At 36.3% G+C, this 25,697-nt stretch overlaps 1 protein-coding gene across 12 annotated transcripts in view; it reads left to right on the plus strand.

Annotated features, from left to right (window-relative positions):
* The window catches only part of flncb (filamin C, gamma b (actin binding protein 280)), a 59,227-nt gene extending 43,733 nt beyond the window's left edge, over positions 1 to 15,494 (plus strand). For 3 of the 12 annotated variants that reach the window (XM_048154396.1, XM_048154401.1, XM_048154407.1), the window contains 21 exons: positions 1,608 to 1,797; positions 2,002 to 2,025; positions 2,215 to 2,462; positions 2,755 to 2,847; positions 3,251 to 3,350; positions 3,477 to 3,617; positions 4,275 to 4,403; positions 4,504 to 4,677; positions 6,499 to 6,660; positions 7,223 to 7,426; positions 8,298 to 8,450; positions 8,540 to 8,662; positions 9,284 to 9,529; positions 10,024 to 10,293; positions 10,848 to 10,985; positions 11,089 to 11,204; positions 11,601 to 11,736; positions 12,629 to 12,805; positions 12,893 to 13,111; positions 14,147 to 14,353; positions 14,454 to 15,494. In XM_048154396.1, the coding sequence (XP_048010353.1) occupies positions 1,608 to 1,797; positions 2,002 to 2,025; positions 2,215 to 2,462; positions 2,755 to 2,847; positions 3,251 to 3,350; positions 3,477 to 3,617; positions 4,275 to 4,403; positions 4,504 to 4,677; positions 6,499 to 6,660; positions 7,223 to 7,426; positions 8,298 to 8,450; positions 8,540 to 8,662; positions 9,284 to 9,529; positions 10,024 to 10,293; positions 10,848 to 10,985; positions 11,089 to 11,204; positions 11,601 to 11,736; positions 12,629 to 12,805; positions 12,893 to 13,111; positions 14,147 to 14,353; positions 14,454 to 14,641 (3,438 nt within the window). In that variant the 3' untranslated portion in view covers positions 14,642 to 15,494. The remainder of the gene's footprint in view (positions 1 to 1,607; positions 1,798 to 2,001; positions 2,026 to 2,214; positions 2,463 to 2,754; positions 2,848 to 3,250; positions 3,351 to 3,476; positions 3,618 to 4,274; positions 4,404 to 4,503; positions 4,678 to 6,498; positions 6,661 to 7,222; positions 7,427 to 8,297; positions 8,451 to 8,539; positions 8,663 to 9,283; positions 9,530 to 10,023; positions 10,294 to 10,847; positions 10,986 to 11,088; positions 11,205 to 11,600; positions 11,737 to 12,628; positions 12,806 to 12,892; positions 13,112 to 14,146; positions 14,354 to 14,453) is intronic. The other 9 variants (XM_048154397.1, XM_048154402.1, XM_048154400.1 and 6 more) reach the window with 6 other exon arrangements.
* Positions 15,495 to 25,697: the final 10,203 nt, after the last annotated feature.

The following is a 25,697-nucleotide window of genomic DNA, read 5'->3' on the forward strand; positions in this document are numbered from 1 at the left end:
ACATACATACATACATACAGTACAGTCCAAAAGTTTGGATCCACTAAGATTTTTAATGTTTTTAAAAGAAGTTTCGTCTGCTCACCAAGGCTACATTTATTTAATTAAAAATACAGTAAAAAACAGTAATATTGTGAAATATTATTACAATTTAAAATAACTGTGTACTATTTAAATATATTTGACAAAGTAATTTATTCCTGTGATGGCAAAGCTGAATTTTCAGCATCGTTACTCCAGTCTTCAGTGTCACATGATCCTTCAGAAATCATTCTAATATGCTGATCTGCTGCTCAAGAAACATTTATGATTATTTTCAATGTTGAAAACAGTTGTGTACTTTTTTTTTCAGGATTCCTTGATGAATAGAAAGTTCAAAAGAACAGCATTTATCTGAAATACAAAGCTTCTGTAGCATTATACACTACCGTTCAAAAGTTTGGGGTCAGTAAGAATTTTTATTTTTATTTTTTTGAAAAGAAATTAAAGAAATGAATACTTTTATTCAGCAAGGATGCATTAAATCAATCAAAAGTGTCAGTAAAGACATTTATAATGTTACAAAAGATTAGATTTCAGATAAACACTGTTCTTTTGAACTTTCTATTCATCAAATAATCCTGAAAAAAAATATTTTGTACAATTGTACACATTAAATGTTTCTTGAGCAGCAGATCAGCATATTAGAATGATTTCTGAAGGATCATGTGACACTGAAGACTGGAGTAACGATGCTGAAAATTCAGCTTTGCATCACAGGAATAAATTACTTTGTGAAATATATTCCAATAGAAAACAGTTATTTTAAATTGTAATAATATTTCACAATATTACTGTTTTTTACTGTATTTTTAATTAAATAAATGTAGCCTTGGTGAGCAGACGAAACTTCTTTTAAAAACATTAAAAATCTTAGTGGTTCCAAACTTTTGGACTGTACTGTACATACATCCATACATCCATCTGTCTGTCATTCTTTCTATCTTTCTATCATATGTTCAATTGTATCGGTATGTCTCCATTTTCCCCCCTAAACTTTTCCTCTTTTTGTGTTACTTTTTTGTGTCCTCTCAGTTCATGCATACCACATTCAATGACAATTAAAAGCCAGAAACAACTTGCGAATTGTCATTTCTTGAGGATGATCCTTGTTTTTTTTTAATCATACTACTTCCCATTCTAAAAAGGAAGGGAGAAAACTTCACTTCAACCAAAATGGTTGTTTCCAAACTGCACACAAGCAAAAGTAACCAAAAAATTTTTTTTTTTTATCTTGCACAAAAGTGGCGTTTTTGGATATGAGAGTGAACCTTTCTCCCAGGCAGCCATACTTGTTCATTTTGTGCCTGTCAAGGGGACCCTTAATGTTGCCCTCTAGTGGTCACTGTGGACTGACCTGTCTTTAGATTTAGGCTAAACCCTACATGTGGTTTTCCACTACATGACTAACAGTCAGCTTGATATGTAATATGTATGAGTAATAATGCCTTGTTGAATATTGGCTACATTTATTTCAGCGACTAGTTAAAACTTTGTTGTTTTCAAATAGGAAATAGGAAATAATATAATTCGCATGAACATGTTTTAAAAACTCATTCCTTTTGCAGGACCCAGAAGGAAAGCCAAAGAAAGCCAATATTCGGGATAACAGAGATGGAACATACACCGTATCCTACGTCCCAGATATGACAGGGCGCTACACTATTACAATCAAATATGGCGGGGACGAGATTCCATACTCCCCCTATCGCATCCATGCGCTGCCCAGTGGAGATGCCAGCAAATGCCTTGTGACAGGTCAGTTACAGATGTCTACGTCACACCCCATTGTGGCCTTCTATAGTGATGTATTGCTGTTCATTACAGGTATTAAAAGTGTGTTGTGGTTTATTGCTTAATAAAAATGCAGTCTCAGCACTAGTTGGTTTATTTTTTAAACCAAGCATCTTATGCACACCTTTATGATCATGAATTCTAACAAATCTTTTTGTTTATCTGCAGTGTCGATTGGGGGACACGGACTGGGTGAGTTACCTTTTTGGCCTTTTATGTGGGATCAGTTTAGGCCACTCTTTTTCATTGAGATGTATGGCATAAAGTAGCCCCACTGAATTCACTCTGTCTAATTGATGCAGAATTTTTTATTGTAATTGGTGTAGTTACTAATTTATTGTAATCTTTATTGTAATTGCTTTGCGGTTGTACCATGGTCAGGCTCAGGGCTCGGACCCACCATTCAAATTGGCGAGGAGACCGTTATCACTGTGGATGCAAAGGCTGCTGGGAAGGGGAAGGTCACCTGCAAAGTATCAACTCCAGATGGGGCGGAGCTAGACGTGGATGTGGTGGAAAATGCGGACGGAACATTTGATATCTACTATACAGCTCCAGAACCTGGGAAATACGTCATCACCATTCGCTTTGGAGGAGAGCACATTCCCAACAGTCCCTTCCATGTGGTGGTGAGCAGCTTCTGTATTGTGTATTTTTGCATATCATATTAATACTAAATATTTTGTATATATTTTATTTTTATTTTTACCCAGATGATCATAAATAATTCCAAAATATGGCTACAGTGCATGGTGTGTTTTTCCAAAATAATCATTCTCCCAAATAGAAACTTTTATTGTACTTCATTCATTGAGAATTTAACTTAGCAATTCAATTCCAGTTCAGTGAGTCGAATTGAATTAGCTGCATGTAAATGTGTGTTGTGTGAAGCCCTGAACATGTGACCACCTCCTTCTCCAGGCATCTGATACCATCCCTATAATTGAGGAACCGTGTGATAAACTGCAGTTACAGCAGCCCTACGCCCCCTACAAGGGCTACACCCCCCACTGGGTACACACCACCCGTAGTCATCAGATTACATCCTAAATGCTTTCTGCTCCTCAGCCTTTATCATTACACCTTTTTATTTCATCCAACTTTGCTTAATTTCCCATGAGCTTTGCTGCTGACATCTTTTTAACAAGTTATTAAAACGGCTAGTTGGCTGGTCATGCATTTGTAGAGTTAATGAATCGGTTGTTGATCTCCCATTGCAGAGGCGGTGTTTTGCAAAAAAGTCTCTTTTATTTGGCTTTGTAGCTGCTGCTTTTACAAATTTATTTCATCTATTGCAGCTCAACCAGGCTGGGCCCTTGTCTGTTTTTCATTTTTTCCAGCCATTAACCCTTTGCATGCACTTTCTCACTCTCCTAAGCTAGCAGTGCAGTGATGCTAAAATCTCTTTCTCTTTTAGGCCACGGAGGAACCAGTCACTGCTGTGGATGCCATGGAGCCAATGCTCCGCCCGTTCAATCTTGTCATTCCATTTACTGTGCAAAAGGGGGAGATTACAGGTATTAACACTTACTGATTAATAAAAAACATTTTTTTAATAATTAATCAACAAACAAATAGATAATCATTAGAGGTGCTTGCAAAGCCAAACATATTTAAAAAGGAGGCATTTTATCTTTTTCCAGGTGAGGTACGTATGCCTTCTGGTAAGACCGCCCGTCCCAACATCACTGATAACAAGGACGGGACGGTGACAGTAAAATACGCCCCCACCGAGAAGGGCCTGCACGAGATGGACATCAAATATGATGGAAATCACATACCAGGTACTAAAACAATCAGACATTTGTTCTAAAATCTGGAAATTTAATGTGTTTCAGTGTTGGGGAATGCATTACAATATTTCGTTACTCCCTAAAAAAGTAACTAATTGCAATACTTAGTTACTTTTTATGAAAAAGTTACTTTTGTGTTACTTTTTCCCATCTGGGCTGGGCTGTTTGTTCTATTTTTGGCAAATGTAAAGTTTTAGGCTGAAGGAAATGTAAATTCACACCTGTACAGTAGAGGGCGCAGTTCAAACAAAGAAGCCTTTCAGCTGCTGCCATTCGGGAATACAGACGAATAGGTTGCAGGAGAAGAAGTAAATGAGTACATGTATTCTCACATTTAGTCTAGAACTAGTCTAGAATATCATGTTTACACAACGTCTTACTCCCGATTTGGAAAATGGAAACAGGAGAGCTGTCAGTCAATAAATTGGAAAACAAAGTAAACTTGCGTTACTTATTTGAAAAAGTATCTCCGATATTTTGTTGTAAATTTAAAAGTAATGCTTTACTTTTCTAGTTACTTGAAAAAAGTAATCTGATTACATAACCTGTAATGCATTACCTCCAACACTTATAATTTAGTCTGTTAAATAATGTCTATATTTGCCATTGATCATTTTGAAACATGACAGTTTTAATATCTCCCTACAGGAAGTCCACTGCAGTTCTATGTGGATGCCATCAACAGCGGGCACGTGAATGCATATGGCCCTGGTCTGAGTCACGGCATGGTCAACAAACCTGCCACCTTCACAATTGTCACTAAGGACGCTGGAGAAGGTAATACACAAACCATGCCTGGGATCCTCACAGTCGCACTGCATCGGTCTCAGATTGCCAGACTTTTAACTATCCATATTGCACTCTCATCTTCTCTCAGGAGGTCTGTCTTTGGCAGTGGAGGGCCCCTCTAAGGCAGAGATCAGCTGTAAGGATAATAAAGATGGCACCTGCACTGTGTCCTACCTGCCAACGGCCCCAGGAGACTACAACATAATCGTCAAGTTTGATGACAAGCACATTGCTGGAAGCCCCTTTACAGCCAAGATCACAGGTTGGGGTTTGTGTGTGCCTAAATATGGGTATGAGTGAGAGAGAGAGGATGAACAAGAGAGGGCAAAGTTATGTCTCTCCATAATGTCTGCGAATCACTAAATTAGCTGGCGTGTGTATTTATGTGTGTGCGCATGCCTTCACACCTGGAGAATTTAACCGCATCTGTAAAATGTTTCTAAAAGTAGTAGGCAGTTTTTAGAAACAGGAAGCAGCTGTTTCCCCCCTCCTCCAGTCTCACTCTCACTTTGCCCCTATAATTTCTCTCTGCAACGGAACTGGGGTTGCACCCGCACAGTGAATGCTTATTTTAATAATTGGATCATATTTGATAGTTATAATAAATAAATAAACAAGAACTAACATCAAGAGTTTGTGGTTGGTTAGATGTTTTAAATGTTTTTGAAAAAAGTCTCTTATGCTCTCTAAGGATGCATTTATTTGGTGAAAAATACAGTAAAACTGTAATATTGAAATCAATTAAAAATAAACTTTTGCATTTTAATATATCTTAAAATGTAATGTATTCATGTGATAGCAAAGCTGAAAGTTTTACTAAATTAAATCATTCTAATATGCTGATTTGGTGCTCATAAAACATTTCTTATTATTATCAATGTTGAAAACAGTTGTGCTGTTTAATATTTTTATGTATATTATGTATAATATTTTCCAATTTTTTTCATGTTTTAATATACATTTTTTTCCATTATATATATATATATATATATATATATATATATATATATATATATATATATATATATATATATATATATATATATACAGTACAGTCCAAAAGTTTGGAACCACTAAGATTTTTTTTTTATGTTTTTTTTTAAAGATTTTAATGTTTTTAAAAGAAGTTTCGTCTGCTCACCAAGGCTACATTTATTTAATTAAAAATACAGTAAAAAACAGTAATATTGTGAAATATTATTACAATTTAAAATAACTGTGTACTATTTAAATATATTTGACAAAGTAATTTATTCCTGTGATGCAAAGCTGAATTTTCTGCATCGTTACTCCAGTCTTCAGTGTCACATGATCCTTCAGAAATCATTCTAATATGCTGATTTGCTGCTCAATAAACATTTATGATTATTTTCAATGTTGAAAACAGTTGTGTACTTTTTTTTTCAGGATTCCTTGATGAATAGAAAGTTCAAAAGAACAGCATTTATCTGAAATACAAAGCTTCTGTAGCATTATACACTACCGTTCAAAAGTTTGGGGTCAGTAAGAATTTTTATTTTTATTTTTTTTTTAAAGAAATTAAAGAAATGAATATTTTTATTCAGCAAGGATGCATTAAATCAATCAGAAGTGGCAGTAAAGACATTTATAATGTTACAAAAGATTAGATTTCAGATAAACACTGTTCTTTTGAACTTTCTATTCATCAAATAATCCTGAAAAAAAGTATTGTACACAAATATTTTGTACAATTGTACACATTAAATGTTTCTTGAGCAGCAGATCAGCATATTAGAATGATTTCTGAAGGATCATGTGACACTGAAGACTGGAGTAATGATGCTGAAAATTCAGCTTTGCATCACAGGAATAAATTACTTTGTGAAATATATTCAAATAGAAAACAGTTATTTTAAATTGTAATAATATTTCACAATATTACTGTTTTTTACTGTATTTTTAATTAAATAAATGTAGCCTTGGTGAGCAGACGAAACTTCTTTTAAAAACATTAAAAATCTTAGTGGTTCCAAACTTTTGGACTGTACTATATATATATATATTAAAAGTCACTATTGATTATTGCTCCTATTATTGATTATTCTCTCAATTCTTGATAAAGGCGATGACTCCATGAGAACTTCTCAGCTGAACGTTGGCACGGCCACAGACGTGTCTCTGAAGATCACAGAGACGGACCTGAGCTCCCTGACTGCGAGTATCAGAGCCCCATCTGGCAATGAGGAGCCCTGCCTGCTGAAGAGACTGCCAAACCGCCACATTGGTAAGTCACTCATCAAACCTGCCAGCACCTACCTGCGTCATGACTGAACTGATAAAGCAACCTGTAAAAAAGCCAGATCATATTAAGTTCAGGCAGGACACGTTGAAAGGCCATCAACCATGATTTGCACATAGTTTTATAGGGAAGGGAATTCTTATTCTACAGAGCATTTAATTGGGACGAATGTTTGTGTACAGCCCTGGAAATAATAATCACTAATATTCAGGTCCATTTTTCCTGAAGAGAATAATTTTTTTTTTTGGAGAAGACACCTTTTAGGTTTTTCAAAACAACAAAGTATGAGACCTCTGACTGATGTCAGCAATCAGACACTGAAACTTTCTGATCTAGTGACGCCTTAGTGTTTGCCTCAAAAAAGCAGATTTGAAAGCAAAAGCTTCTTCCTGTGATTTCAAAGAGAATCAACTATCAGCTCAGAAAAGGCTTTTGATGTAAAGCCAAATCCTGAGGCCTATCGCTTTTGTTAGATATGATAGTGCTACCATGAAATACTCTATTAAACTGGAACAAAGACCTCAATCCCTTTGCACTTTGCCTTCAGGAATATCCTTCACTCCTAAAGAGGTCGGTGAGCATGTGGTCAGTGTGAAGAAGAATGGAAAACACGTGACCAACAGCCCATTCAAGATCATGGTGGGTCAGTCTGAGATTGGAGATGCCAGTAAAGTGAAGGTGTTTGGAAAAGGTCTGATTGAGGGACACACCTTTGAGGTGGCTGAGTTTATCGTGGACACCAGAAGTGCAGGTAAATTATATTCTAGGATATGTATTATGCACTTAATCCCAAGGTACACTTCAGTTTTGACGTGAATGCTTAGTGTGTGCGCACTTAGCCCTTCAAAGTATGCTTCATTTGATAGCTATCAGTAGAAAGTTTCATCCTTGTCCATGATCTGCGCTATTTCTCTCCAGAAGTTATAAGTGAAAAAAATGTCTTTGTACTCTTTTAAAGGGCAAATCGCAAATCGATGTGTACGGCCGTCTGGCAGAAGCTAGTTATTTTAATTTATAAAGTTTTAAATATGGATATTTTTCTTACAAAAACCCATCGCTTCGCTTCAGAAGCATTTTATTAACCCACTGGAGCCATATGGATTATATTTATGATGAATGGATGCATTTTTTTTGGGCTTCAAAACAGGCCCTCTGTTCACTACCATTATAATGCTTGGAAGATAGTCATATACACCTAGGATGACTTGAGGGTGAGCAAATCATGGGATAATTTTAATTTTTGGATGAACTATCCCTTTAAACTAGAGTTGAACCCCCTCACACAAGCGTTGTTCATCACGGGCATCTATTGTTGTTGCCATCTCCTGTAGTTTGATGTTGTTGTTCTATCTCAAACGTTTCTTTCCGACTGTGAAACAACGAGGCGAGGCAGTGTTGCCACCTTGTGGACCAACTAATTCATGCAAAACAAAAATCAATTTGCATGTGCAAACGCTAATGACGAAATTTACGTCACGCACACTGTAAGCATACCCTACCATATGGGGAAAAACTGAAGTATATTTTGGGATTTATGAAGGTTAGATTCGCTGAAAAGTTGAGCTACGTTTGCGCACTGGAGTATTGGAGCATACATAAATCCTACTTGGTCTCTACGTCAGGTTATGGAGGTCTGGGTCTGTCGATCGAGGGGCCAAGCAAAGTTGACATTAATTGTTCGGATGTGGAAGACGGAACATGCAAAGTGACCTACTGCCCAACCGAACCCGGAACATACATCATCAACATCAAATTTGCAGACCAACATGTGCCAGGTACAGCACAGCCCTCAAAAATGAGTCTTTTTGAGATGCGTCCCTTCTGAGGTGGATGACTCTTTTAAACTCTTAATGTTGTTCTACAGGAAGTCCATTTACAGTGAAGGTTCTGGGCGAGGGGCGAATGAAGGAGAGTATTACCAGAAAGAGGCAGGCGCCCTCTATCGCCACAGTGGGCAGCACTTGTGACCTCAACCTCAAGATTCCAGGTGAGCAGAGATGGAATGAGACAATGCAATCAAATTGCATAATGTCTAGTAGGATCTACATTTGGCTTGATACTTAGTTCATGACCGTTAAAATTGTATGTTTTGTGTAGTATGAATATGGGTAGTAAGAATGAAATTTGCACGTACTCCATCCATCATGTTGTCACTGTCATGTGACCTACCAGCATCAGTAGCGTTGCATCAGTAGTAGCTTTACTGTGGCCTCATGGTAAAGTTCAGAATCGGAAGTAGTAGGTCATCCGGGTACTTTTCTCTTACTTTCTATGAATTCAGACATACTACTTGTCTCATGCCTACTTTCTGTTTTACGCCTACTATGTAGTTGGGAAGTAGGCATATTCGGACACAGGGTTTGTCTCTTTTTCCATCTGTTTCTCACTGACTCCCACTATCATGTGTTCCTGTCTCTTGAATCAGAGTGGTTCCGAATGCAACTGTATAGAATTTAATTAAAGTAGTTTTGTTAAAAACAAAAAACAAAAACGGAATTTGTTTCCATTCTACTCAGAAACATTTCCAGTTTCTCTTTTTTCATCGCTTCCCTCCTTCCTCCTTCTCCTCTTTCCTTTCTCCTCTGTCTTCCGGGTTCCTCATCTATAGGGAACTGGTTTCAGATGGTGTCGGCCCAAGAGCGACTCACCCGTACCTTCACCCGCAGCAGCCACACCTACACACGCACAGAACGCACCGAGATCAGCAAGACCCGTGCAGGCGAGACCAAGCGGGAAGTGCGGGTGGAAGAGAGCACCCAGGTGGGGGGTGACCCCTTCAGGAACGTATTCGGTGGATTTCTGGGCAGGGAGAATCTGGGAACCTTCAGCAGCGGCCAGGGCCGACAATCAGAGGGTGTGTGCATGTGTGTGTGTGTGTGTGTGTTTGTGTGCATTGATTGCTGGTTAAAGGTATATTTCAGCTTCAAAATTAAAATTTTTAAAATGTTCCAAATGTGTGAGATTTTTTTTTTACAATATGAGGGTGAATAACTGATAACAGAATTTTTGTTTTTGAGTGAACTATCCCTTTAAGTTTTGCTGCTCTTACAAGTTTCTTTTGTGTTATTGTGTATGTGTGTGTGATGATGTCATGGTGTGTGTGTTTATGGGGTTTTTGAGCGGGAGTGAGCGCACTTTTTCCACCGCAGACATTTATGACAGGAGAACCGAGCTGGAAAATCTGAGCAGCCGTCAGCTCTGTGGCCAGCTCAGCCAAAACATCTTCTTTTATAGAAGAAATGCCTGAAATTTTATGTGAAATGTCTCAGATGTGTTCCTGTCTCTTTTCCCTTCTCCTCCTCTCTTTCTCATGCTCTTAACACCATCCATCTTTCTCTCTTCTCTCAGGTGAATCAGGTACACAGGAGATGACCGCACAGGTTACGAGTCCCAGCGGTAACACGGATGACGCTGAGATCGTAGAAGGCGAGGACAGCGCCTATAGTGTGCGTTTTGTGCCTCAGGAGATGGGCCCCCACACCGTCAATGTCAAATACAGGGGCCAACATGTCCCTGGAAGCCCCTTTCAGTTCACCGTGGGGCCCCTGGGAGAGGGAGGGGCCCATAAGGTTCGGGCCGGTGGTACTGGACTGGACAGGGGTGTGGCTGGAGTTCCAGGTAAGAGACAGGAAGCAACATTAGTGCTATTGTTAACTAAAACTATTAAAAATTGTTTTCGGTAATTTAAATAACGCCTAAATAAAATTAAATGTAGGGTTAGGTTAGGGTTATTTAAATATATAATTGATTACAAATGTATAAAAAATACTAATAAAATTAGAAATGTTGCCTTTGCAGCTAACAGAAATAAAATAAGTTGAATTTGAAGTACTGAAGTACTAAAACTGAAATAAAATAAAAATAAATAAAAATAAAAATAATATAAAAAATGACAAAAGCACATAACAAAATTACTAAAATTAAAGCTATTTTTTTTTTTTAAATTTAAAAAATGTATAAAAATAAAACCTTATTCAAAATATAAATAAATAATATCATTTATATACTTATATACTATAAATAATACTAAAATAACACTGACAGGAAGTCAGGCACTGCTTATCTTGGATAGTGCAAACATTACTTGTATGTTGCATGTTTTTGTTTGTTTTTATTTATTTATTTATTGCCATTAACAGAATTTTTAATCCTTTTTTATGTGTGATTTTTAGCTGAATTTAGCATCTGGACTCGTGAGGCCGGTGCTGGCGGTTTGTCTATAGCTGTTGAGGGGCCCAGCAAAGCAGAGATTTCCTTTGAGGACAGGAAGGACGGTTCCTGTGGGGTGGCTTATGTAGTACAGGAGCCTGGTATGTGCTAATTTTAATTTTCAATTACACATATGTGTTTTACAATGGCACTCAGTCTTGTTTGTTTTTTTCCTCCTCATTTTATTTATTTATTTAATTTCAGGTGACTACGAGGTTTCAATCAAATTTAATGACGAACATATCCCAGACAGCCCTTTCATCGTTCCCATTGCATCACTGTCAGATGATGCCCGCCTACTTACCATCACCAGCCTGCAGGTGAGTGATTGTAGATCAAACACACGCACCAAGTTGAGTGGAGAGGGGTCGTTATTCTCTGTAGCTGCGGGACGGGTGAGATTCAGGGACTCTTGAGAGCGGATGGCAGCTCCTTTATCAACACAGTCTTTGAGAGACTGTGAGAGCACTTGATGGAGAGCACAGAACAGCTTATCATGAGACGAGACAAGTGTACTTGCAGTTCCCTTCACTAAGAATGAAGGAGTTTCTCAGGAAAGACAAATGAGCATGGCAAAGTAGCACATTTTTTATGCTGGCCTTTGTGAAAATGCTTGCTGAGAAAGGCACATCTTTACCTACTCGGCTTTAAAATTCTGAAGATTAGATTATATTGAAAAATTGTTAAAATACTAAGTCTGTGTGGCTCTCTCTCAGCAGGAGATGGGTCTGAAGGTGAATCAGGAGGCCTCGTTTGCTGTGCAGCTGAACGGAGCGAGAGGGGCTATTGATGCTAAGGTGCACACACCGTCTGGAGCAGTGGAGGAGTGTTACATCACTGAGCTAGACAATGGTGAGCACATACTCAAGCATAGAAAAAGTCAGGGGAATTATTTGATCTATAATTAATTATATGATTTTATGTATTATTTTTTTATTAAACAATTTTTATTATACTATTTTATTATTTGTATATTAATATTTATATGGTATAGTATTTTTATATATAATATATAATTTAAATATATTATTTAATATTTTATTGTATTAGACTATTTTATTATATTCATTTTTTATTATTTATATATATATATATATATTGCTTTATATATTATTATTTACATTAATAGTTTACTAATATTATTTTTTGCTTTATATATTATTATTGTTATTATTTACATTTATAGTATATAAATATTTATGTATTATGCAATAAGTTATTTTATTAAACAATTTGTATTATATTATTTTGTTATTTTTTATATTATTATTTATAGATTATTTTTTGTTATATATTATTATTTGTATTATCTAAACATATTTATACATTGTTAATACATTAATTTTTATTATATTATTTTGTTGTTTTGTATATTATTTGAGTCTTTTCTTATTTATTATTATTATGTTATATAAATGTTACATTATTCTATTAAACCATTTTTATACTTTTTATTTTGTGTGTATTATTAATTATACAACAACAACAATAATAATAATAATAATAATAATAATAATTGTAATAATAATAATAATGCATTTTATTTATAATGCGTTTTTCTCATACCCAAAGCGCTACAAAAACAGGAAATGGAGGTAAAATAGAGAAATACAAACATAATACAATACAAGGAAATACAATAAATACAATAAAACAAAAAATAAATAATGTAACACCCTACATTAGAGTATATTGATAGAGATTGCATTTGAACTTATTCAACATTGCATGCCTGTTTGTACAGATAAACACGCCATACGGTTTATTCCACGGGAGAACGGCGTCCACTCCATTGATGTCCGTTTTAACGGGAGTCACATCCCAGGCAGTCCCTTCAAGATCCGTGTAGGGGAACCCTGCCAGGCAGGAGATCCAGGAATGGTGACTGCATTTGGGCCTGGACTGGAGGGGGGAACTACAGGTATGACACCAACCAACCAAGCAGCCAGTCACAAGGGTTAAGATACATACGCACATACATTCACTCAATACATCTCATCCTTCACAGGTGTACCCTCTGATTTCATTGTAAACACGTGTAACGCTGGGTCAGGAGCTCTGTCAGTTACCATTGATGGCCCATCGAAAGTGAAGATGGATTGTCAGGAGTGTCCAGAAGGATACAAGGTCACCTACACACCCATGGCTCCCGGCAGCTACCTCATCTCCATCAAATATGGAGGACCGCAGCATATCGTGGGCAGCCCCTTCAAAGCCAAAGTCTCTGGTGAGACATAACACATTTTACTATAGTTTTTTTTGCTCTTTACATATAGGACTAACACAGAAATAGGTGTGGTTTCTTAGGACACATATCTGTCAGGTAGTCGGGACCTATGTATGCATGGCATTCAAAAAAGGCTTCTTATAGCACCTATTATATTATATTATATTATATTATATTATATTATATTATATTATATTATATTATATTATATTATATTATATTATATTATATTATATTATAGCAAGAACCAGGTGTTATGGGTTAAATCAATTAGAAATAGCTCTTTAAGGTAACAATTGCAGGTCACATTTTATACAGTAAATAGTGATTTTATTAAACAAAATGCTTTTGGTCCTGTTAGATGGTAAAGTGCGACACCTGTTTGGTTGCTTTGCCATTTCTTTATTTTTACCTCCAAAATCTTTTTAAAGTGTATTTTTTATGGCAAGAAATGTGGATCCAAATAAACAATAAATAAACAATAAACATTACTGTAGATGTGCCACCGTTAGCCAAAGGGTATTTTTCATCTGTAGTACATGGACAGAATGTTACAGAGTACAAAACATAAAATAAAGTAAAAAATTAAATAATATATTATATTAAATATATTATATAATAAAATAATATATTTAAAAAGTATAAAATAAAAATGATTAAAATGTTTATAAACATAAAAAACCCTGTATTGTCGTTCCTTGAATTTTACATATAAAAAATGGCCCTTATAGCATCTTGAAGTTTCAGACAAATACATAAATATGAGTAAATAATTATAATTAAAAGCTGAAAAGGTTTTCAGCACTCATGTTGAAACAGGAAAAGTTTGGTTATATGATATTATATGACCAGGCAGGATTATTGTGCAATATGATGCAGTGGATTTGAAACCACACAAGCTTATGACAACTATGAAAATGTGTGAAACTGTTTACTTGAGATTGAGATGGTAATGATTTGAAGGTAAAACTACCAAATGGAACAACATCTTATCTCTCATGAAACAAATCAATAAAAAGAAATTCAATGTTCTAGGTGCACGTCTGTCCGGTGGACACTCTCTACACGAAACGTCATCGGTTCTGGTGGAAACAGTGACAAAATCATCCTCGGTGGCTGGATCTTTCTCTACCCTGCCAAAGTTCTCGTCCGATGCCAGTAAGGTGGTCTCCAGGGGGGCCGGACTCTCCAAAGCCTTCATTGGCCAGAAGAACACCTTCACGGTGGACTGCAGTAAAGCAGGTACATAACTTTTTCAGCAGTAAAAAATCATGCATGCATGCATGTTTGTACATAATGCACATATACAGATGACTAAACAGCTTTTATTTTCTCTTTGTAGGGACAAACATGTTAATGGTAGGAGTGCATGGGCCAAAGACTCCCTGTGAGGAAGTGTACGTCAAACACATGGGCAACAGAATGTACAATGTCACATACACAGTGAAGGAGAAAGGAGACTACATCCTCATAGTCAAATGGGGTGAAGAAATGGTGCCCGGGAGCCCTTTCCACGTCACAGTGCCTTAACAGAATGTCTTTAGATCCTCTCCACTATGCAAAGACTCTACTGATCGTCCTGGGAAAGAGACGGGACTCACCGACAATGCCTTTCATGACATATTAACTCACTGTGTTTTACAAATAATCAAGAAAACGTCTTCGTCTTCTATATCTGCATATGCTTTATCCAAAGTTCATTATGTGTTCATTTCACGCTCAGTTATGTACCGTAACTTTTTTTGTATCATGTTATTTTAGATGTTGTGAGACTAGAGAATGTTTGAAGCAGAAGTGAATGATAAAATGGTTTTGCACTGCTTAGCAGTTGCTATTTTGAAGATGCTACATGCTAAATCACGTCCACCTTGTTATAAGTCGAGTTACTGTCCGGACCATTTACAGACGTAATTTAACAGCTGAGTTATTTAATCTTTTTTTTTTTTTATCTAATGCTAAAACTGGTCTTATTTTTATGATGGAATAACATCATTTAGTCTCTAAATCTGGACCAGGTTTGCAGCCGGTCCTGATCAAGAGCTTAGTTTGAGCAGAGAAAGCCTGATATTTTAGTCCTAGTGGACTAGGTTTAGGCTCACACTGGGTCTAAACCGGTCCCGGGTGGCCCAGCACCCCTACAGACTGGGTTGTGTGATTGGTTAGATGAGATTTTTTTTGTACCAAACGGTGTAGCAAAAACCGTTCAGCATGTGAATGTTTGAAATCCCACAGTTTTTACAGTGACTATGTTAAAGAGCAACATTTTATAGTGATTTTATATGTATGAATTTAAAATAGAAATGTATGGAGAAACACTAATTGTTTGATATTTTATTCTGTTTGGTAAAACTGTGCTGGCATATTAAAATTTTAATTGATAATGTGCTGTTGTCCATGTCTATATTATATTATATTATATTATATTATATTATATTATATTATATTATATTATATTATATATATATTATATTATATTATATTATATTATATTATATTATATTATTATTATATTATATTATATTATATTATATTATATTCACCTGTAGTCCTTGGACAGAGTATTACAGAGACACCCTAAATATAAAATCAAAATGATATAAAAATGAAGATATAAACATGGAAAGTCTTCATTGATGAAAATTCCTTCACAGAGGCAAATAAGAGTGGAATTGTTGTTCCTTAAATTAAGTAAAACAATTCACTTAACCATGTTAAGTAACCAAAATAATAAATGGAAATACAATATCATATCAACATGGGCCAAACTTATTAATAAAAGTAACATTAAGTATTGCAGCCTTCAAAAGCATTTTATACATGACTGTATGTCGTGTGTTTGTTTCATTCACAACCTCTAGAGGGCGATCTCACACTACTTCAATGCCAGGTGTAGTTAATGAGGTGTTAGTTACAGGCTCAATCACTGCAAGCTGGCTGGGAGAAAAGTTCTTTCAGGTCAGTGTTTGAGCTATACTGTTGATTGAGATTAAAAATAGCAATATCTTCCAATGAATCCCAGATAAATACATGAAAGACATAAGTAAATAAGCACAACAGTCTTTCTGGTATCAAATCAAGATCTTGAGAGTGATGAGCTTCCTCTCAGGTCTCACTAAAACAATAACTTGGGTGAACCACATTAAACATATCAGGAGGAAAATTCCTTCACAGAGGCAAATAAGAGTGGAATGTTCTTCCAACTGAGATTAATCAGTCAATGCACTCTGGGAATGTAACATTTTAGGGCCTGAAGTGTATGAAATATGTGTGTGGTGTAATGTGAAATGCTCAAATTATCAAGCTTGTTTCTTTCCAGTTTAATGAGCAGAATGAAAATGCATAACTTTGTTTTATTTTCCTGATTCTGCCCCATAATTTGAATGTGCAATATTCTCAGTTTTATGAATCCAATCAGTTCAGACAAGCATGCTTTTTTGCTAGAGACATCAATATTGTTGTTGTTTGTTTTTTGGTTAAAAGTATGCGGTTTATATCAAACATTCTGCTCATCTATCATCATGTCAGAGTCTTAATAAATATGAAAAGCTGAAAACGCTAGAATATTTCAGTCTCTTCATATATTGCTCGATTTGGGCTTTCGTATTGATTGATGACCATTTTGTTGGTGCAGGAATCAGATGCAACATATGGATGTGAGGAAGATGAGGATACAGAGGATCGCAGAAAGATCATCTACTATCTTGGATACGTTGGCTAAGTAAGAGCAAATGCAACGATATCATTCCGCTTCTTCTTTATATTTGTTGTGTGTGAAATAAGCTATTCTCGTAGAATTAGAACGATTATTAAAACTTTATAGGCATTATCTACGGTGCAAATTAAGAAAACATTTTTTGACAACCAGTGTTGGGGGTAACGCATAAGTAATGCGAGTTACATATTTAGATTACTTTAAGTAACTAGTAAAGAAACAGATTACTTTTAAATTTACAACAAAATATCTGAGTGAGTTTTTCAAATAAATTTATTGACTGACAGCTCTCCGCAAGTAAGTGCAGAGGCCTTGTGTGAACATGATGGTTATTCTAGCCAAGTTCTAGACTAAATGTGAGCATACATTTACTCATTTACTACTTCTCCTGCATCCTATTCTTCTGTATTCCAGAATGGCAGCACAGCTGAAAGGCTTGTATGTCTGAGCTGCGCCCTTTACTGTACAGGTGTGAATTTACATTCCTTCAGCCTGAGGCTTTTGGTGTTAAAGGGCCTTTTATACGAGTATTTGCAGCACAGGTGTTGTCAAACTGATGATGTTTTCTTAATTTGCTGGTGTTTTTTTTTATTTGCATGTGTCTTCTTCAGTTGCAGCAAGTTGAGCTTTCCATAATTATCATTATACTGTAGTTATCATAAATTGGTTTAGTTATAGTCCCTTAGTCTTGCCTTAAACGGAGTGTCTATTTACACTAAGTGCAAATAGCGTCCCTTGTTGGCAAATGCTATTTACACTAGCTCCGCCCACCAATGTCTGTTTTGGGCCACTTGAGTTTTAAAAAAGACGCACAGAATTCAGCGTCTTCAGTAGCGAGTAAGTCTCGCAGATCTGGCTTTTAAAGCGATCGACGTGGGTTCGAATTAGCCTTTTGCCGAGTTCGCGTTTATTTTTAACAAAAATGAAAATTATATTCTAAAAGTGGAAATAAACTGCGAACAAGTGTTTAATAATATTAAAAGTGTTTGTAGGGTTAGGGGAAGGGGTAGGGAGGGTTGTTATTCTCCCAATAAGGCAGCATCTATTTAATAATTTTAATAAATATAATCATTTCCACTCTATTGCAAAAATACTGAGGTGCAAATAGTATCTGCCAATATAAAGTATAGATAGCATCTAATTACGATTTACTGTTATTGCAAAGAACTGATACTTTTACATGGTGTAAATAGAATATATTACTATTTTCACTTAGTGTAAATAGCATCTATCGCTAAGAAAATGCTACCGTTGTGACTTAACGCAAATAGCCGATGCCTTTATTAAAATCCCAGTACTACTATTCTCTGTAGAGGCAAGAGTTCAAATGCTGAATTAAATAGGTTATGCATGTATATTCAAAGCACATTATGGGAGTTAAAGGTGGCTTCTTCATGTTACTGGTCCCTGTAGGCTCACAGGTCAACCTGATCCCTTTACGTGCTTTTTATAAAACTCATCTTTTGCTCTCGGCCACTGCAATATCCATATATCCCTAGAACTCTTTCTGCAAATAAAGAGATAGATGGCCAGTGGCGGCACCCTGTCACCTCATCAGTATGTGAACATCCTCCCAAAATGTGCTTGATCTCTACTTTCTTTTTGTCCCGGGGCCAGGCCTTCAGGAACAGGCTAGATAGAGCCCATCTTAATGAGATACGGGGGATGACAGAAACCTAATGGATTCCTGGTCATTTGTAATGAGGATGTAAATGGCAATAAAGGCTCTGGGGCTCTGGAATTAAAGCTGCATATTTCTAACACCGAGTCGCAGTGGAGTCGTTCAAAAGGATTTCTCGTTATAGTGAAAAAGGGACAGGAAGGGAGAAAAGCCATTTAAAGGAAGAGAGCACGAGAGATTTCAACACCTGGTTGTGTGTGTGGGACAATCACTTAGCAACGTAAATGACCTTGCACCTGTGGATGGAGGTATAGTGGGGCGCACCGTCCTTCCTTTGACAGTGTTTGATTAAGTGGGCTTAATCTCCTGTGGATTGTGACGCAAACTGGGGAGAGTCAACAGGAACGAATAGCTTTTTTTTTTTTTTTTTAAATATGCGATTTCTTTTTAAAACAGTTTTGGAATTATGGAAGCTTGTTTCTGCCACAGAATAAAAAAGGTAATGACTTAATTGTGACGAGATATAAACTTGCAATTGTGAGGAAAAAAAGTTGCAATTGCATTTGCAAAAGTTACTGTGAGATAAAAAGCTGCAATTACCTTATACCTACACATTGTCTATTAGTGTAGATATGTATGCATAGCTCACACAGAGGTTACTTTCAATCCAAGCAGCTGTCTGTTGGTCAATGTGTTGAATTTGCAAGACCAACTGAACCCTATGCAAAATCTGCATGGGAAAATCTTTCCTCATTTTTCCAAATTGTGTAGATTCCTATTGAAATGACTGCATTTGCTGAAGAATGATAAATGCTGCACCATAACAGGACATTGCCATTCACTGCCATTCATTGCCATTATGTTTTTATTCACTTGTTTATTTTTTGGAAAATAGTCCTTTAAAAAAGCCACAGTAGACCACACAGTAATGGTGCTCTTGAAAGAATCAGCATTTGAGAACGTGTAGTTTCAGTGAATGATTCATTGACTTGCTCAACAGTTACCACATAGAAAGAGTAATTGAAATATCCTCTATAGTAATTTGGTCTATGATGGGCACTATAAAACAAAATCTTTGAAATGTCAAAAACTACTCCGTGTTTTGCCGCATTCACTTAATGTCCTAATGACTGTAATTTACGAGATAACCTGTGACATTCAACACTATCAACGCCTAAGTAAATCTGCAGCGGCCACATGGTACAGGTTGAAGCTCACAGAAAATTCCCAGTTTACAAGCTGTAATTATGAGTTCTATGAGGGCGTGAATGCTTTTTACAAGTTGGAATTTCGTAATTATGACATGGTGTGAACACACCTGGATCTGCAGTGGTCAAGTAGTACAGATGTCATGTGGTACCAGTCAGAGCTTTCAGAAAATTCCCAGTTTACAATTAGTAAATACAAGTTCTACTAGGACGTGAACTCTCTTTACAAGTTGGAATCTCGTAATTACGCCAGTTATGACGCACCTTTAAAGGGTTAGTTCACCAAAAATGGAAAATAATGTAATTTATTACTCACCCTCATGCCGTTCTCCACCCCTAAGGCCTTCGTTCATCTTAGGAACACAAATTAAGATCTTTTTGATTAAATCCGATGGCTCAGCGAGGCCTGCATAGACAGCATTGGTACTTCCTCTCTCAAGATCCGTAAAGGTACTAAAAACATATTTAAATCAGTTCATGTATTGGTTCTACCTTAATATTATAAAGCTACAAGAATATTTTTTGTGTGCCAAAAAAAAAACTAAATACCGACTTTTTAACAATATATAGTGATGGCTGATTTCAAAACACTGCTTCATGAAGCTTCTGAGCTTTACGAATCAAATCAGTGGTTCGGAGCACCAAAGTCACGTTTTCAGCAGTTTGATACGCGATCCGAATCCCTGATTCGACTCAAAAGATTCATAAAGCTCCGAAGCAGATAAACACTAGATATTGTTAAAAAGCCGTTATTTTGTTTTTTTGGCTCACAAAAAATATTTTCATTGCTTTATAATATTAAGGTAGAACCACTGAACTCACATGAACTGATTTAAATATGTTTTTAGTACCTTTATGGATCTTGAGAGAGGAAGTACCATTGCTGTCTATACAGGCCTCGGTGAGCCATCGGATTTAGTCAAAAATATCATAATTTGTGTTCCGAAGATGAACGAAGGTCTTTGGGGTGTAGAACGACATGAGGGTGAGTAATAAATGACATTATTTTCATTTTTGGGTGAACTAACCCTTTAACCTCAAATGCTTTAACTGATTTTTGTTTTTTATTTTACTATTATTATCGTTTTTATTAAGTACCCGCACTCTTGGAACTTTTCTCAGCCAATCAAATTTGAAGACTGGAACTAACTTCTGTTTATAAATATGCATTTGTTTACAAGTGCACTCAACTGTTTGACAGTTGGTGTTTGAGTTTATGAACCTTAGATGTAACGTGAAAGTTCTAGTCAGTTTTTTAATGGACAGGACATTTAGGGTATTCATTTATTTACTTTTTACTTATTTTTAACCACTGGAAAAAATTTAGATTTGAGTGGTTAGAAAAGACATATCATTTTTATAAACCCCCCCTAACCCTAAGTATCTGTCAGTCCAACATAATTACACACTGTGTTCATAATAGCAGAAAGCACTATGATGGATTTCAGGAACCATTAGCAGTAGGATTCTTTCAGTGCACGTGTGCCGTAAGACGGCACTACTAATGGTAATGGTAGGTGTCGAGGTGGAAACTGAAGTGTTTCCTCACTATTCCTCAGGCGTCATGGCAACACTGTTTAATAGAGGGGGTTGGTTGTCTTATCAGAAAATGCAATCTGCTGAGTTTACTGGGGGAGAGGACAGATTGCGGGCATGGTGGGAAATTTCCATCACCTGCTTTTTCACTTACAGCTAACCACACATCTAAATTTGAAAGCGAGTGCACTTCCAAAGATAAACACCCTTCGGCAACACTGATTAATTCATATGTGTCATGCAGCCAGGATTCATTCTATGTATGAAAATACGTACAGGCCTACATATGATGTTCAGGGCTCTCCGGAGGCCAGCGTCTGTGCTGTTGAAGCCACAGCATACCAAAACCTCAGCCGGAATCGTATCCATCCTAATCCATGCTAATGTAAAAAACACTATCTTCAATTTTTTCCTCATGAATCATGAATAGGAGTTTCAGTTGATGCTCTGGGAGCAATGCAATTCTGTAGCAGAAGGAGGAGGAGGGGTAAATTATTAAGGTGCTGTGATACAACAAGCAATGTACTAAGCTCTCTATGTGTAAATGTGTTTCTGGGCACACAGATCTTATGAGTACATGATGCACGCATATGTATTTATGAAATATCTCTTGTTTTACTAGATGAGTGTATGTGTGATAATGCAGAAAGTGATGCAAGTGCAAAACGTGAGTCCTCTGTCCACTTGGTGGCAGCAGACACTACATGAACAGGCAGGTTAATTGAAAGCAAGAATCATAAATGCTATAATAACAGTAATATTTATCCGAGTGATCTTACTGAAACTGAAAACTGTTCCACAAATGGTTAGAGATTTTATAGTTAAAACCTAAATGTAGAATTAACTATGAGGTCATTTACAGTATGAAAACAGTCAAAGTTTGAACGATTACCATATCTCATGCTATTCCAAGGTATTTTCTTCCAAAAATTCCCACTCCAACATGATCATGCGTTATCACCTTAAATCAAAAGGCAATTACTGCATCACATGAAATGTTTGAAGCTAAAAAGGTCTTATAATTAGCCATTAATATTCCTGATGGCACGTTTGCGTGATGGTGATTAACGCTTTGTTTTTTCCTCCTTCGGACCATCTGGGCAGCAGCTAAATGGACCACTGCAGCCAGCCCACAGACCATCTCTCCCGCTCTCATTTTGCCCTCTCTGATCATCTTGACTTGATTTCAAGACCTTGTTTTTTTCTTCCTGAACTCAGTGAGCTATGAGATTGCATCAACTAGCTTCTGATGGCATTCATGCTCTTGTGTTTGTTGCTTTTATTATGTGTATTATTAAGGCTGAACAGATGATTTGCAATTAATACTATTCAGAGTAGGAAGGAAGGGGGAGGAGGAGGAGAAGACCAAGGGATAAAAATACTCCTTCTATTTATACGAGCCGGAATTCTAATCCAGGAGGAATGACGCATCGGTCCAACCCATTAACAGACCAGAGGATCCAAGCATCACTTTTTCCCTTTTTCTTACTTCTCATCTTCTATTCTTATGTTTCCTTTTATAATATCAACGACACTCGCTTTGAGGCGTTCACACCTCCGAGTTGAAATGCACAGCTAGATTTCACACTTTTCTGCTGAAGCAAATCTAAAATTAATCAAAAACACATCTTGTCTGTTTTAAATAAACATGCTCTTTTCTTCCCAACATTAAATATCTTTCATTAAATGTCTTTCTCTCTTCCCCTCCCCTATACAGTTCTGTCTCTTTTATCTGCTAACCCAGTTGTTCTGGACAAAAGTAGAAACCTTGAGGGAAGTGGGCCACAAGTGCAGGCAGGACTGTCTGTATGTGCCTTTCATTTCGCTTTATACAGTACATTTCAATAGTGTCCCATTCATCTATTCATATGTGGAATTGTGTGTCTTAATGCAAGCGACACAAAATGTGAGGGACTTTCTGTGCTTGTGTTTGTGTCTGTGCATGCACACAATAAAATGGCTTGAAAATTGCTGTTTTTTTTCCCTTGTTGACTCAGAAACACAAGTAGAAGTGGGACATATCGAAGCGTGTGTACTTTTTAAATAGCCAACAGCTTTTAGTATACAGCACACCCCTGATTTACTTCCGCACGTTCTATAGAGCATTCGATTGGACAAAACCTTATGAGAAAGGGCTGGATGAAAGAAATTTTAACATCTTTCATTTGCCTTGCATTTATGGATGGATGGATATAGATATGGACATTGATAGGTGGATATAGATAGATGGATGGATGATATGGATATAGATGGATGGATGGATAGATGATATGGATATAGATAGATATATTCTAAGACCATGTTGTGTGGATTTTCTTAAATTAAGCTGCAATAAATAAACGAACTCCATAAATGTGCATACTCTGCTCTCGTTCAGTCTATTGTCTCATGTCTGATATGCTGCAAACCTCCCCGTTCATGTTTCTGTCTGCACCTTGCAAACATTTCCCACCTCTTGCCTGTGGAAGCTATAAATATGCTTTTGTCTTTATTCTGCACATTTGACACCTGTCTTTACCTGTCTGTCACATTCATTTGATGACAGGTGTACAATCACCCATCTGTACAGCGATATAGATTGTGTTTCTTTAAAAAACACACATCAAAAACAATGATTTATTACATTGATCTCTGTACAAAATCAATCATACAATAACAAAGAGCAACAGGTGCATGTCAGGGACATATAGCATGTTAACTTAGTATAAGAATGCTAAATGTAATGACGTGACACATATCAGTTTTTACTGATTTTATGTGGATTTTATTCATATAATGGCACAGAAACTGACTGATATTTGTAGCATAGCATCTAGTGATTTCTACTTAACACAGGCTTGACATTTCTATAATAATGTTCTCATAAGCTTGTTAGACTTTTGGAATTGTTTAGCGAAGATTAGTTTAGACGACATAACACTGAACAAATGTCAACAAACGCAGTGTTCTGTTTGTTGCTGACATGAAATATAGTAATTTATAGTAAATACTATTGTGTTTTTGAACTATACTATAGTAAAATGCTTGAATTAATGTAATATAACAACTATAGTAATATAAACAAATTACTTTACCCAATACTGTACTAAGTTTTCTACAACTATAGGGTATATTATACTACAATACACTACAGTTTACTGTAGTAAAAACTAAAGTTTACTACAGTATTTATTAGCTACAGTGTATCAGTTCGCTATAGTTAATATGCTGTAGCATTCATTAACAAAGTGCTGTAAATACTATATTATATACCGTATACTACAATTTACTTTAGTAGGCCTATGGTTCAAAACAGTATTTACTATAGTATTTTTCCATTTGGGGTCCTTGTGAACGCTAATGCAAGAACTAAAACAGTAAAAATCTACTTATAATAAAAGGAACATAACATATGATACTGATTTTCAGGCATTTTAATTTGATAAATGCCTTCCGTGAGTGAACATTTGAGTGATGTAAATGAATAATTGGATCAGAGTTTTGAATCGATTCGTTTGAACTGATTCACAAAAATGAATCGAACTAACTGAGACGCCATTTATCTGCCGTTTGAATCGCAAATACGGAGAGAGGCGTCTTAAAACTATCATAGTGACGCTAGTCACAAAACTTAGTCTGGACAAATAATAATAAGAACGTTAAAATCATCACAATATTTACAATAAACTAAATGAATAACACCTGAAATTCACCGTGAAGGCGTTGTGCATATTCGATGTATTTCCCAGCCTTACCGTGAATACAAGATAAGTCTTCAATATTTTTGTCCCCGTGAGGCTTCTCAGCTGCTGCATAACACCTCAAAGTGTTTGTCCTTTATGCATAAACTACCCATCATGCATTATTCAAATGACTGGAGTGCCAGCCACAGCCCCATAACCATATACAAACACCTCAGTCTGCTGAACTGGGAAATATCACCCCTCTCTCTCTCGCCTTCCCACTTTGTTCTCATATAAATGACAGGAATTATAGTAGTCTACCGTGCAGAGAAAAAAATTACATATGTAAAAAAAAAAAGATTAAATAAAAAAAAGTAATAATGTAATATTGTAAAAGTAAAAAAAAAAAGTAATAATGTAACGTAGCCTAATAGAAAGTAAAGAAAATCGAACTGTTATGATAAACTAGTTTATTTTTCCCTCTCATTTGAGCTGCAGGCATCTGTCAATGCTTTTTATAGGTTCTCATGCCTGCTGGCGTCAGTTGTTGGGTCTGAGTAACGTATCTGTTGGTCCATCTGAATAACCAGCCCAACGCTCTGTCATGTTTTTGAGTAGAATAGCATGTTCAATTAACATCTGTGCTAAGCAATGAATGTGCAGTAATTGTTAATTACTCCAGCGTCTTGCTCAGGTTGAGCCTCGGCTGAGTAAACTCCTGTCATTCTTAAGTCATTTCTCTATTTAATCAGGTGAGCGTCTCGCCACCTCCCGGTCCCAAACCGCAGTGCTCTCTCCCTCCAGCGGCCCGTAATTGGCCTAATGAAGAATCCAATCTCAACTGGCA

This window comes from Megalobrama amblycephala, linkage group LG14 (assembly GCF_018812025.1).
Source record: "Megalobrama amblycephala isolate DHTTF-2021 linkage group LG14, ASM1881202v1, whole genome shotgun sequence".
Lineage (NCBI taxonomy): Eukaryota > Metazoa > Chordata > Actinopteri > Cypriniformes > Xenocyprididae > Megalobrama > Megalobrama amblycephala.